The sequence below is a fragment of the Mesoplodon densirostris genome, chromosome 10 (assembly GCF_025265405.1).
Source record: "Mesoplodon densirostris isolate mMesDen1 chromosome 10, mMesDen1 primary haplotype, whole genome shotgun sequence".
NCBI lineage: Eukaryota > Metazoa > Chordata > Mammalia > Artiodactyla > Ziphiidae > Mesoplodon > Mesoplodon densirostris.
The window spans coordinates 86309530-86324738 of NC_082670.1; the positions used below are offsets into that span (position 1 = coordinate 86309530).

A 15209-nucleotide genomic window follows, 5' to 3' on the forward strand; every position below is an offset into this window, starting at 1 on the left:
CTTTCCATTGTTTTCAAAATTTTTAGTTTCATTTTTATTTCTTTTTCAAATTTCTAAACAACCACACTACTAAGTGTGTGTCCTACATTGCAGTAGTCTTATCATTCTTTTGGAATCAGATATGGAATAAATAGTGAATATGTAAAGTGAATAAAGATACTATATTAAAACGTCAGTATAGAATTTGAGGACCCATGGAAGAGGCCTGTGGTAATGGACTGATATTAGTGACCAATGTCGTAATGTTTATATAAAAATGTAATTCCTCTTGTACTGGTTCATGTTAACCTGTGGATCCAAAATCATGCCTGCTGGCCATGTGGCTAGGGACCAGTGAGCTGCTCTTCTTTGTAGTTTGTACAGAAGCCCCTTTTTTTTTTCTTTAAAATGGAATCAGTCACATGAAAATTTCAGTGAGCCTAGGTTTTAGAAAAGTTTTATTCTTAATCCCTCTGTCACCTAGGTGAGCAGACATTGAGTGTTTAATTGTATGATTGAGATCAGTCCAGTAAAGGGTCCCTGTTGAATCGTGTGGATAGTTAAACAGATAAGTCAAGGCTTGTCTAGAGGTATCTCTCACTATTGAGAGAGTATTCATGCATTGTGACGTCTTATAATTGAAACTATAAAATATAGTTCTGTTCTTTTGTGAAAGGATAATTGGCATTCTATGTGCATTTGGTTTTGAAAATATGTTTATTTAAAGCTTCTCAAGTATTTTTTTTTCAAGAGAAGAAATGTTGAAAATAAGTAAAGTTTAATTAATATGTAGTCAGCTTTATTATTAGAGATGTTCCCATTTTAAAGGGAGCTGATCTGAGCTTTATATACTTCAGGCCAGTTTAAAAGCTTTAACCTCTTATAGAACTGTAGTCATTGTGAATATTTCAAAACTCAAACTTTAGAAAAGGTCAATCTGCTTCATGCAGAATGTCATTTAGAAGTCTCTGCTATTCTAACTTTCTGAGGTTTTGGCTTTTTGTTTGTTTCAGGGCATCCAAGGATTGTATCGAGGCTACAAAAGCACTGTTTTAAGAGAGGTAAGTAACTTAATTTCCAATTTTGAAGTACAAAAGAATGATATGCTTTGTTTAGTAAATTTATTTGGAGAGACTGGTTTAAAAAATTACAAAGGGAAATTATGATCACTTTTTAAAACACTGTTTAGTCTTATCTTGGCTCTTACATCTGATGACTGGGTAGAATGGGTCAGCTGAAAGAGCAGCCCCAGTGGTCAGAAGGCCCATCCTAGAGCTTCAGTCTTATCATAGGAGGCTACATGGCTGTGATAGCTAAGATATGAAGAAATAACTACTAAGGGTAAGATATCAAGCTAATTACTGTAATATACAGAATGAATGAAAAATTGGTAAGGAAAGAAGCACTCTGGGAGACAAGTGTCCCAAAGGTCTATTTTTATGTGAAAAATCATGCAGTTAGCTCTTGTCTTCCTGATAGCAAAATATGATGAATTGGGAAGTTCAGTCTGGACTGGAGAGCTGACCCTGCCCGTGACTTGCAGTGCAATGTGCCCCCAGAGCAAGCCTTCCAGTTCCGAAATTCTGTGGTTCAATATCTGGTCAATGTCTTCTTTTTTTGGTTGAAAAAGCAAAGTGATTTTAGTATATATATTACTGCAGGAAGCATGTTTTAATTTTTGGCTCATATAGAGGAGGCTATGTTGAAGTTTAAAAGTTGATTTATAGATAACTGGGATATGGGATATAAGAGAAGTCTTTGGTTTGGGACATAAGTTTTTTTCTTTTTTTTAGTGAGTTTAAATCCTAGGGTTTTTTTGTGTTTTAGCTTTTTGACATATAATTGACAAATAGAATTGTGAGGCATTCATAGTGTACAGTGTGATGATTTGATATAGGTATACATTGTGAAAAGGATTAGGACGTAATCTTCTATTAAAATACAGAAGAGATTCTGCATACCTCTGCTCTGAATCCTTGTTTTCTGTTTGGATTTCCCTTGGATGCTAAAACATTCTCATTTATAAAAATGTGTTTAATTTAAATAAATATTGTCATAATTAGCAGAATATTGAAATCTTTGAAGTCTGAATTTTATTCCCAGGTAGTCTGTTTATTTTGTTTGTTTGTTGTTAGTATAGATTACAGTCTTCTTTATGAAACACCAGCACTGTTACTTAAAGCTTTGATTTCCACAAAGTAATAACCTTTAGTGTAGTGTGGTGTGGTTGATGTATATCTTGGAAAAACTTCTGAAGGCAGACTGAATGTTTCAAGATTAGTTATTTGTGTGAAGATGACTTCTGCCTTTCAAAATACCACCTGCACTGTATCTTCATTCTGTACTTATTTTCCCACTCATTAAACACGTGTTATTTACTCAGGTTTCACCTGGGTGAAGGGCAAAAGGGGGGGGCAATAAACCTTTTTTTGTTTTTCTGAGAGTTGCTGAATAAATGAATGTATTTACATGCCAGAGAATACTGGTTATGCATACAAATAGGTAAAACACATGGTTACAACTGCATTCTATTCTTTTAAAAATTTGTTTTGACATATGTCACACTAGTAATTAATTTCTAGGCTGCATTTCTTGCAAAAAGTGTGCCCCTAGTGATATGACTGTTTACTCAAGAAGGCAGTGCTTTGTTGGAAATTTAATTGGGGTCTTCTGCATTATGCATTTCCGTAAAAATATCCTTCAGAACTGATTTTAGTTGAAATATTGCTTTTGTACAGATTCTCTCATAGAATGAGAGAAGAGTTACTGCTAAATGAAACATCGCTTCTTTTCAAAATGAGAAGAATAAGAAGTGATGTATCTGCTTTAAACAAAATTTTTACATTATAAATAGTTTCAATTCTTACATCGTTCTGACACCAGTATTAAATCTTTTCGCGCTAAATGAAACATCGCTTCTTTTCAAAATGAGAAAAATAAGAAGTGATGTATCTGCTTTAAACAAAATTTTTACATTATAAATAGTTTCAATTCTTACATCGTTCTGACACCAGTATCAAATCTTTTCGCCAAGAGCTTGTTTGATTGTTTCAATAAGAAAATACATTGAAGCCTTAGTGAGAGTCACCAGGAAACTCATACATTTATTCTGTGTACAGTTTTTTCTTTAAAATAGTTTTATCTCCCTCGCAGTAGCCCATTAGAATGAGATTGAAGTTTGAATCCATGTGTCATAAGATAGATTATGTGTGTTCTTTAGATTTTCTGAATGCCGTCACATGGTTTTTACTACATTTGATTTTTGTGGAGATTGCATGCTTATCCCTTATGTTCTCCTAAATTATTTTAGTTACTGTGAATTTTAGATGGAGTCTAAGCAAGGTGAACCGATTATACTCTTTACCTCACCCTTTCAGTATTCATTTTCCTCATGATCTAGGCCAAATTAGATGTGGCCAAGCATTGTGGGGCAGTGTGGTTATTCCAGTAAGATGGAAACGGGGAACAAAATCACAGCTACTTTGATAGCCAGGCTAATTTCAAATGGGTCCGTTGTCCCGAAAGTTCTGTGGAGAACAGCCTCACGACCTTGGATGTGAATTAGAAAGAAAGCAGAGAAAGGCAAGTCGTTTCCAAAAAAAAAAAAAAGTAGGAATAAGTTAGGCTCAGCAAATGCATTTTATCCACACATTCTACACGACAGTCACTTTAAGAGTGCCTGCTGTGTCTTGGGCACCTCGCAGAACACTTCTGCCCTAAAGGATTCATATTCTGGTGGGGAAGAAAACGGGGGGCAGACACTTTACAGGGCAGTGTAATAGGGCTGAAATGACACATATGTTCAAGATGCAGCAGAGGTTATAGAGGAAGCAGTGCTTGAGTGGTACCCAGTATTCATTGCATGAATAAAAAATAGTCCGGACTTAATTCTTGAAGAGGTGTCACTTAGAAGTAGTCCAGGAGACAGGAAGATGTAACAACACATACAAAGGCCCAAGGGTGTGAAAGAACACACGTTGTGTGTACCTTGCTTATCGATGCAGAATTGGGGTTTTCACGCCCAGAGAAGAGGCAGGAGTGATCTCCCTCTACCTCAAGCCGGAGCTTCAAAAAAGCACTCACCCAAGTTGGGTATTTGCCAGGAGGAATGGTTGAACCTCTCACCCCAGCCGAATGTTTGCCAGGGACCTGGAATCAAGCACATGGGAAAAGCTCTCGCAAGAGCCTGACATATGTCCACTGGAGTTTGGAGGATAAATTACTGTGTTTTTTTTTTTTTTTCTCTAAATTACTGGTTTTTAACTGTTATCTGCAACGAATCTCACAGTGAAATACAGTTGGAGTGGCCTCACTGGCAGGATGTTGCCGTTTTGGTAATGAGTAACTCCTGGCTTCTTTTTGGTAGATGAGTGTAGCAACTAAAGAGATCTGAGATAGGTGAGAATTCTCTCCCCCTCTCACCCTTATTTTGCTCCCAGGCCTCCATAACACAAGTCTCCCACCAAATTCTGTTACTCATGCAGTCAAAATCAAGCACTCGGGCAGGCGAGAACAAGTCATTCATCCTGTTCCGTGAGTTCACTGAAGCCCTCAATCTGTCCCTTTAGGTGCAGCATTCCCCACTCTGACTGCAAAGTTCACTCGCCAGTTCCAAACCCAGTTTCCCTTATTGTCTATTTCAGGCAGTGAGAATTTTCCCTAATCCAGTGGCTGGAAACAGGAACCTTTAGGAATCAAGCCTTAAGAATCGTCCTTCAAATCCTCTTTCCCAGCTCTATCATTTCCTTTCCCCCCAAGGTCTTCATGTTATATAAGTCTCTTGTGTGTTTTTCCAGAGCTACCCTATCCTAGGTGTTCAGCATCTTACTTGCTTTTTAACCAAAATATTTTAGAGATCATTTTATATCACTTTATAGGGGCACACTCTTTTGTATGATTGTGTAGGACTCCATTGTACGAAGGGATCCTTGTACCACCACTTCCTCACTGATGGGCAGAGCAGACATGCTACAATGAATCATACTGTTCCTGTGTCATTTCATACATGGTTGAGAATGTTTGTAGGTTAGATGCTGAAAAGTGGAATTTCTTAGTTAGGGGTGTATGGGCATTTGTAATTTTGATGCAAATCGCCCAATTGCCCTTCGCAGCAGTACCAGTCGACCCTTTTGCCTACAGTGTGGGAGCTCTCTGTGGACCCCTGGTTCACCAACGGTACTAGCAATCTCAGAGGTGAAAAATGATCTCACTGTAATTTTAATTTTAAGTGAGACTGGGTGTATGAACATATATCTAACAACAATTTTCTTCCTTTACTGTGAACTGATGGTTTGAAATTATATTGAAGTTATGGTGAGAATTAAATGAAGAGATCCATATGAAGTGCTTTGTATAGCCCCTGACACGTAGGATGTGTTCAGAGTATGTTAACTATGATTTAATCGTACACTTGGTAACTGAAAGAGCTTTTGACAGGAAATGACATCTCAGTGTGGAATGCCAGTGTCTCACCAGCTGTCTGCTCTTGGCAAGTTACTTAACCTCTCTGAGCCGTTTGCCCCTCTGTGCTAGAAACTTTGTTCTGGCTGCAGTCTGACGAAGGAGGTATTGCAGCAATATGGTCTGCTAGGACCAGAGATGAAGAAAGCTGCCTCTAGGCTGTCAGGTTCTTGAACAGGGATGCAACCTTGATCTGCCTGCATGTAAATGTGTGAATGCCATTTCCTGATGATGAATAACAATAGTTGTGTTTGAACTAGAGGCTGGCTAACTGTTACTGCTTAAAAAGCTTCTCAGCTACAGTTGGAGAGTGTTTTATCCAAATGTCTTGGAGAATGGAATCGTTTATTCACTTACAGATTGCAACCTGCAACTGATTTTGTGTTTGCTGGCTACTTCTGTAGGAAAACAACCTATTGGTTATAATAATGTACAGTTATCCTAATTGATAGTTGAACTGATCAAAATTAGTAACATAAATGGGTTGGAAAATTTTTTATGATTATTCTTTTCTGGGTCACATTGGTAATTTACTGGAATGTTTTCTCCAGATAAGATTACCCACTTAGAGGAAGGCTTTCTTTTTAAGATTGCAATACTTGAATGTTTTCTGTTGAAAATATTTTCGTGCAACTGTAGTTAGAATTATTACTTACTTACCATTCTTAAGCCTGTGTATAGTTTCTGCTTTCATGATGGAAGAGAAAAAGAAGTGTTCTCTGATGAGAATTTTCCTGCTTGTATCAATGCTGTGTATCTTTTTGTGTGTTTGTATGAAATTGTTTCCTTGGCATTATCTCTTTCTTTCTTTTTTGGTTTGTCTTTACATTTTATTTATTTATTTATTTATTTTTTTTTTTTTTTGCGGTATGCGGGCCTCTCACTGCTGTGGCCTCTCCCGTTGCGGAGCACAGGCTCCGGATGCGCAGGCCCAGCGGCCATGGCTCACGGGCCCAGCCGCTCCGCGGCATATGGGATCCTCCCAGACCGGGGCACGAACCCGTATCCCCTGCATCGGCAGGCGGACTCTCAACCACTGCGCCACCAGGGAGGCCCTGTCTTTACATTTTAAATAATTAATTAATTAATTAATTTTGGCTGCAGTTGGGTCTTCGTTGCTGCGTGCGGGCTTTCTCTAGTTGCGGTGAGCGGGGGGCTACTCTTTGTTGCAGTGCGTGGGCTTCTCATGGCGGTGGCTTTTCTGGTTGCGGAGCGCGGGCTCTAGGCACGCGGGCTTCGCTGGTCGTGGCTCGTGGGCTCTAGAGCTCAGGCTCAGTAGTTGTGGTGCACGGGCTTAGTTGCCCCGCGGCACATGGGATCTTCCCGGACCAGGGCTCGAACTCGTGTCCCCTAGCATTGGCAGGTGCATTCTTAACCACTGCGCCACCAGGGAAGCCCTTGTCTTTACATTTCAGTTTTGTCTGTCTATGTGTAATTACGCCTGCTCTTTCCAGACAGCATATAAGTTACCCTTGAAGACAGTAATTGGGTTTTGACCTCTTTGTAGTATGCACAGGCTCTGCAGTAACACCTTCCACAAGCTCAGAGCTCAGTAAATATTCGTTGCTTTTTTCATTCCTTTAAGTTTGATTGTCTTTCGTTCAGATGCTGTTAGACACTGTGACTGTTTCAAAGTGCTGGGGGAGCTCTACGGGGTTTGGAGTTACGCTGGGTGGGGGTCAGCCTCTGACACGCTACATTGTAAGGTATTCGCATTACATAGGTGACGAAGTACCAAAGAGTGTACCCTTTTCTGAGATTTCCATCTTCTTAAACCTGGAAAAAATAGTTTTTATAAGCCTGATTTCATTAGAAAAGTAATTAATTCCCTTTTTCCCCCCATATATCTTAGTAATTCACTATAAAGGGAAAAAAGGTTGTAAATCTTTCCAAACTTTTAATGTGAAATCGTTTTTCAGTTAAAGTCAGATGCAAACATATTGAACCTTGTTTTAATCCTACATAATTCATTTTATTAACTATGACCGAATAGAACATCTGTTAAAATTCCATAATGTTAGCTTCATGGGAAAAGAAAAAAATCTGTTTGCTCTTGGAATTTGTTCATTGTTTTATTGTTCAGACTTTCAGTAAATGTGTAATAAGACATTCTTATTAATGGGAATATTAAACAAATGAAAATGAAATATTGCCTTTAATCACAAGTGGTTTATAAAATGTCACCTAATGGCATTTACTTTATTATAACTTTACTGTAGAGATGGTCTGTGAGGAATGCACAATACTTCATTCTTTAATCCAAAGAACATAAAATTATTACTTCTCAAATATGGATTTTAGCGTACAGTTTTTCATCATCTCTTAAATAAACAAACATTTTTAGAAAACAATTTAGTAAAATTATCTTAATGTGGAAAAATTGCTTTAGCCGTTTAGTGCATATTTTCTCATGTTTTGTTTACATAAAACCAGCTGCTATTTACTTTTCTCATTCTTTGGACAGATTTCATTTTGCACTGTACGGTTTTGAAAAGGCTACATATTTCCATTGTTGCGTGTTGGCTATGTTGTCTAGAAGAGATTCTAGTTCCTGTGTGTAGGGTTTACTGAGAAGTAAATCAACAGCATGAATCTTCAGTGTAAACGTATAGGAACGCTGTTGGATAAAGGTGGAAACTGTCTTTTAATTCTTTCTAGATGTTAGCATCGTACACCATGATGTTGAAGTAGCTTTGTCTAGGATGTTCCTTTGTGTTTTTCATCTCATGTGAAATATCCTGTCCCTTCATATTTGTGTGTTAATTTAGATGGCAGATGGGCTGTAAATAACAAAATCTGACTACAGTGGCTGAACTAAATACAGTTTAGTATTAGAGATTTTTTTTTTTCCTCACTCTGTAACAGGAAATCTGGAGATGGTCCCTCTAAGGCTGGTGTACTGGTTAAATGAGGGCATGAGGATGCAGGCCCTTTCATTCTGCTTGGGGAACCTTAATACTTTGGCTAAATTACTCATGGTTACAAAATGGCTGCTGCACTTTTTGGCATCACGGCCCCTTTCCAAGTATGAAGAAGTGGGAAAGGCAGGAGGCATTATCTGTCAGTCTTTTTACTTGGAAAACAAAGCTTTCTTGGGCCAGATGTCTAAAGCTCTCCTGAGTTGCATGGGGATTGGGAAGTTGAATATGTATGCAGCTTTTCAGTGTGGTAGGTAAAGGCTGGCAAAGAGGGGCTTGGGACTGCAGTTACTGAGTCACCACCCAACAGTGTCTGCTGTAGTTTATCTGTTGAAGTCCTTCTAGTTCAAGCTCAATTCCTTCTGAAAGGAAACCATTTCATACACCGCTGACTTAAGCACCGTAGTTGGGGACCCTGTTGTTCATATCCAGAGCACTTGTCTAGACTACAATTATTTGGGCATTTAATTCTACTCTGTAAATTTTGATGTCTGTTTTTATTCTTTTCCCGCCACCTTTGCTCTTGTGGGAACAGTGTGGAAGCTCTTCTTTAAAAATCATTTGTCAGTCTCTTTGTAATCATTATTCTGAAAATGGAATTTATTTCAAAGTTACTTTTTTATACTGTTTTGATTTTAAAGATCTCAGAATACCTGTATTGATATACTGTATGTAGACACTTTCCTTAAAAAATCTGTAAATCACAATTGAAATAATAGCTAATGCTTACCGAATATTTACAATGTTTCAGTCACTGTGCTAAGTTCTTAGCATGCATTATTTCACGTAATACTCACGGTAACCCAAAACATGATCCCTGCTTTGTGGAAACTGGGGCTTAGTAAGGCTGTGGTTTGTCCAGAGTCTTTTTTTTTTTTTTAATGATTTCTCCATTTATACACTGCCTTTTAATTAATTAATTAAATTTATTGGCTGCATCAGGTCTTGGTTGCAGCACATGGGATCTTTCATTGCGGGGTGCACGGGCTTTCCTCTAGTCGTGGCGCGTGGGCTTAGTTGTCCTGCGGCGTGTGGGATCGTAGTTTCCTGATCAGGGGTTGAACTGGCATCCCCTGCGTTGCAAGGCGGATTCTTGACCACTGGACCACCAGGGAAGTCCCTCGTCCAGAGTCTTACATCCAGTAAGGGAGGAAACCGAGGACTTGAGAGCCCGTGATATTAGCCCCTGTGGTGAGCTATATAGTTTGCGTTTTATACGCAGACAGATTTTTTGGGAGAGGAAAATATATGTTTAAAATTCATAGCCCATATTTATATCTTTCTCATTTTTGAAACTTTAAGTAGACATTAGTGCCAGGAGTTTGGGGAAAATAAGTTCTCAGCAACTAGAAGTCTCCATGACATTAAAAGAAAAGTTAATCAGAGGAACATAAGCAAAAGGAGATAGAGGTATTCATGGAGAACAATGGCTTTTAAGCGCCTGTTATCCCAAATGTTTGCTTGATTTGGGCTTATCATTCAGGTGTTAGTTCACATGTCCCTTCTCTGAGGGGCCTCCTTTGACCGCTCTAGCTAACGTACACCTGCCAAAACCCCCATTGTTCACTTGGTACCCTAGCAAGTACCGTTATCTGAAATTATCTTCACTTTTTGTTTATAAATTTATATCCTGCGTTCTTCTGATAGAATATACACACTTTGAGGGCAAGTGCTTCTTGCCTGTTTTGTTCCCTCCTATTAATCCAACAGCTAGAAGATTCCTTGACATACAGCACACTCAGAAAATATTTGATGAACAAACCAAGGACTTCATCACACTTTTCAGAAGTAGACTAGTTGTAAATACTTAGATATTTAAAATCTCCAACAGATGCTCAGGCCTAAGATGCATTTGGCAAGAATTATGGAGTCAGTCCTCACTTAATTCCCAGGCAAGTTAGTGGTTTTCTGCCAGCTCAACTTTCTGCACTTGCAGTGAGCTTAATTTTCTCCTTGTCTCTTCTTATCATATTTCCTGGTATTCTTGTGCCTTCCACAAATAGCCCTTATTTTAATTTTGTCATTTCTTGTTAGGGGATGCTCCTATGAATATTTTATATATGTAAAACACTTTTTGAAATGACATATGAAAATAGTAAGCAACTTATTCATGAAGAAAATCTTTTATCAGTTACGTGCAAACTATGTCCTGTGAACACTGGGTAAAAATTACTCTTGAGAGTCTTAGGATTGTGCACTATCTTATCGTCTGAGCAAACACCATCTTATAAGAGGTATTAAGAAAGGAACTATACGTATTAAGAAAACCAAATGTGAAGGTAAAATCTAGAATGTTTATATATGAATAAAGGATTGTGGTTGAAGGGAGTCATTTGAAAGAGCTATTGAAAATGGGTTTTACTGTCTGGTAGCAGATTACCCTGGGGTTACATAATGATAACAGTTACAGTTTGAATTCTGATCATGTATAATACATTACTTGTATTTTTCTAATCTTCAGATAAAACTGTAAGATACTAACCTTTTTGTTTGTTTGTTTGTTTTAAAATTGATCAGTAGCATGAGCTTGGAAAAGCAAGCTAGTTAGTATATGTAAGTATATGGCAGGTCTGGAAGCAGAGGCCCAGCCTATGTGATTCTAAAGCCTGTGTTTCTGGTTACACTTTGCTTCCTGCTCATGTTTTGCAGATAAATTCACTCTTCATTGCGCTCAGAATTTTTCAGTAAATTGTGTGAAAATAAAGTGGTAGTATATCTGTGAGACTTGGACCACATCTGTTAACTTGAAGTGGAGCACAGTTTCTGAGTGTGAGAAGATTCTAAATGATAGAAATGGAGCCATCTGTATAGGCTGTATATGAACTGTGCTTCTGAATTAGGCTGTAATATTGATTTCAACATCTTCTTTCCTCTAGCCTTTGTAAAGTTTGCTTAAAAATGCTTTGACTGGGCTTCCCTGGTGGCACAGTGGTTGAGAGTCCGCCTGCCAATGCAGGGGACATGGGTTCGTGCCCCGGTCTGGGAAGATCCCACATGCTGTGGAGCTGCTGGGACCGTGAGCCATGGCCGCTGATCCTGCGTGTCCGGAGCCTGTGCTCCGCAACAGGAGAGGCCACAACAGTGAGAGGCCCACGTACAGAAAAAAAAAAAAAAAAAAAAAAAAAAATGCTTTGACTGATTTTAGCCTTCTGTCCTCTTTTGTTTCCTGAGCTTTCGCACATATTCTGAGAAATAACCCAATAGATGGGAAAGAGTTGATAATCTTTGGCATTGAAATGGCTTTGGTACTTAGCCAAATAATTAACAGATAATTTGTTGACTAGTGGAGAAGCAGAAATTGATGAGAGGGTATTTCTTTTCCTTTGTGAAAACACTGCTTTTTGTTATTGAATTTGTTGATGCAAAGGTTGCATTATAGAAATGGCACACTAGAGGGCACACAATGTCTGTGTTTTAAATGTTGGTGGCAGAAACTTCAGTGTGCTTGAACCTCGAAGCTCTTGAGTTGATTGCTTGGCACTTTTTAAAAGTGGTTCGAATTAAAAAATAAAAAAACAAAGCTTAATAAATAGTACTCTCCAATCCAAGGTTCCTGAATAATATTATTTAATCCATACGTACTTCATTATTCATCTCTCAAATACAAGAACCAATAGGTATATTTAACATACCAAAAATGAATATCACAGTCTTAAGGTATTTCCCTCAAGCTATTTTTTTAAAGCTGTTTTTCAATTACAACTGCAATTTCACATTTGGGAGAACTGGCAGACACTACTTTATTCAAGTGATGAAGGGTAGTATCACCAGTAATAAGATATATTGACATCATACACCCCCCCAATATGATGCACAATATCACTCCTTTGTTCTTCTTGCCAAAAAAATACGTAATCTCTGATCATGATAAAACATCTGACATACCCAAATTGAGGGACATTGTACAAAATTGTCAAAGTCACAAAAAAGAACTGTCACACCCAGCAGTAGACTAAGGAGACACAACAAGCAAATGCAGTGAGGGATCCTGGGAAGAGAAAAAGAATATTAGGCGGAAAAACTGGGGAAATTCAAATAAGGTCTATAATTTAGCTGTTAGAATTGCAGCAATGCTAATAGTTGGTTTTGATAATCCTACTCTGGTTAAGTTCTTAACATTAGGGAAGCTAGGTGTAGGGTATATGTGAGCTCCCTGTATTGTTTGAGTAACTTTTAAGAAAGTTGATAACTTATTTTATTTTTTTTTAGTTTTTATTTTTTTGTTCTACGCGGGCCTCTCACTGTTGTGGCCTCTCCCGTTGCGGAGCACAGGCTCTGGACACGCAGGCTCAGCGGCCATGGCTCATGGGCCCAGCCACTCTGCGGCATGTGGGATCTTACCGGACCGGGGCACGAACCCGTGTCCCCTGCATCGGCAGGCGGACTCTCAACCGCTGTGCCACCAGGGAAGCCTGATAACTTATTTTTAAAAATTAAAAGCCGGGAATTCCCTGGTGGTCCAGTGGTTAGGACTTCGCACTTCCACTGCAGGGGGCCCGGTTTCAGTCCCTGATCTAGGAACTAAGCTAAGATCCTGCAAGCTGTGCGGCGTGGCCAAAAATAATAATAAAATAAAAATAAAAAGCTGGGAAAAGAAAAGAACACCAGATTTGGACATTGTATGAAATACTTTATTTTTAAAACGATCTTCTAAAATAATGACAATTTAACCTACAACTTAATTAAAAATTTTTTAAAAATTTATTTATTTTTATTTTTGGCCGCGTTGGGTCTTCGTTGCTGCACAGAGGCTTTCTCTAGTTGCGGTGAGCAGGGGCTACTCTTCACTGTGGTGGCTTCTTTTGTTGTGGAGCACGGGCTCTAGGTGCACGGGTTTCAGTAGTTGTGGTGCACGGGGCTCTAGGGCGCAGGCTCAGTAGTTGTGGCGCACAGGCGTAGTTGCTTCCTTGGCATGTGGGATCCTCCTAGACCAGGGCTCGAACCCGTGTCCCCTGCATTGGCAGGTGGATTCTCAACCACTGCGCCACCAAGGAAGTCCCTAAAATTTTTTTATCAAAGTAATAATTGGTAGCAATTCATATATAGAGAAATAAGATTTTACCTTGAAAAGCAAGTCTCCTGCCCTGTCCCTCTTCATTCTAGTCCCACTCTGTTTCCATTTTTAGTTCTTCTTATTACATCCATATTTCTGAATAATATGTTTATACATCTGTGTCTTCATTTGTCAGTTTAGACACACTGTCCTGAGCCTTTGGAGTGGAGGGTGTGATGGAGCTGGCATTATGCTCCTTCCCAACCTTTTTCGGTTACACAAATTTCATTCCTCTGGTTATTTTAGAAACATGAAGTCATATATTTGAGTCTTTATTTCTTATCCCACAAACTTCCAGCATCTTCTTTCTTTTTATAAGATGAGGCTCTTACTTCCTTTTTGCCACCATATCCTCTTTCACCTTCAAGTACCACTTTCTGGATTGACTTTTTCTCACCTACACTTTGATCCTAGATTATGAAGATGGCTGACAGTTTCATCCTGTTCTTCACCCACAGTCACTTCTTTCGTGACGTTTCTGGGTTGATTCTAAAAGTTGAACACCAGTGAAAAGTTGAACACCAGTGAACTAGTGTGTGTATTATTTGAGACTTCATGCATGATCACTAGGCCATGTAGTGTGCTGGGTTATTCTTCCTTTTGTGTTGGTAACACATCTTCCTGTGTTACCCTGAAGGAGATGTTTCCAACATGGGAATCAAATAGACTCTCTTCTTGCATTCCATCACTTGCTAAAATTTGTCCATATTTTTAATTTGCTGAACACTTGGGGCATGAACTTTCTTATGTTTTTTTCCCTTTGGAGTTTATAATTGCCTTTTGGGGATACATTATTTGCCTTTTTCACATATTTAGTGTGACAGCCTCAAAATCATGGTTTTTTGTAGTTCTGTGGGTTTTTTGTTGTTGTTTTTTTTTTCTCCGTTGGGAATCTTGGAATCTTCTATCTTCCACTTCTAATCCACTGTGACCATTCACTGTGTCTGGACTTCTCACTGCTTTCCTGGGCTGGATTTGCTGTTGCCTGGAGGTGTCAGAGCACATTGGTTCAGGCCACGGGCTTGGCAGCCAGACTGCCTGGGTTGTACCACCGCTCTGCTTCTGGCAGTCTTACACTTCTGGTTCCTTACTGTCCTAATCTAATGAAAATATTGGAAGGCATAATAAATATAAGGATATAGCTCCTTTGTTTGAAGGCCTTTATTTTATCCTGATTTTTTGTCAAGTAATTAGCTTTCTCTAGTTCCTAATATAACTTAAAAAATTTCTTACTAACAACACTTAATGATAACCATTCATAACAATTTTTTGGCCTCAACTGTGTTTCATTCTTTTTTTTTTAAAGAGGAGGCAATTATGTTAATAAGTTATGGCTCTTAGAGAAGCATGCTGATCTTATCAGTCTAGTGTGTATCCTAACTATATTTGGGAAATAAGTGATGAAATTTGTGTGTAGGAAGCTTATAAACTGATACCAAGTTTTCTAATAAAGTTCCCCTATATCTTGATTTACATGTGATGAGTTTTCCTTGTTTATCCATGAATTATTGCATACTTCTGTTTTGGGAAATAGAGTGATGAACAAGTTAAAAATCACTTTGGGATGAAGTTTGTTTTCTTCAGAGGGAAAATTAAGTATGTCTTTTAAGTGTGCCTTTTGCCTGGGAGCAGATATCAATAATATCTGTGTTTAGAGGAGACAGTGATATGTCTTACATGGAGCAACCAAGATCTTGTGAAAGTTACACTCTGTGCTGATTTATCTGTTGGTTCACGCAACTGTTTACAAAGGTTCTTTCTTTTTCCTTATGGATGTTTAATAAGAGTCTGAAAAAATT

General features: G+C 38.5%; 1 protein-coding gene across 2 annotated transcripts in view; it reads left to right on the plus strand.

The window, feature by feature from the left end:
- Positions 1-15209, plus strand: part of SLC25A26 (solute carrier family 25 member 26) — a 144613-nt gene that overhangs the window by 38167 nt on the left and 91237 nt on the right. For both annotated transcript variants that reach the window (XM_060109165.1, XM_060109166.1), the window contains one exon: positions 993-1040. In XM_060109165.1, the coding sequence (XP_059965148.1) occupies positions 993-1040 (48 nt within the window). The remainder of the gene's footprint in view (positions 1-992; positions 1041-15209) is intronic.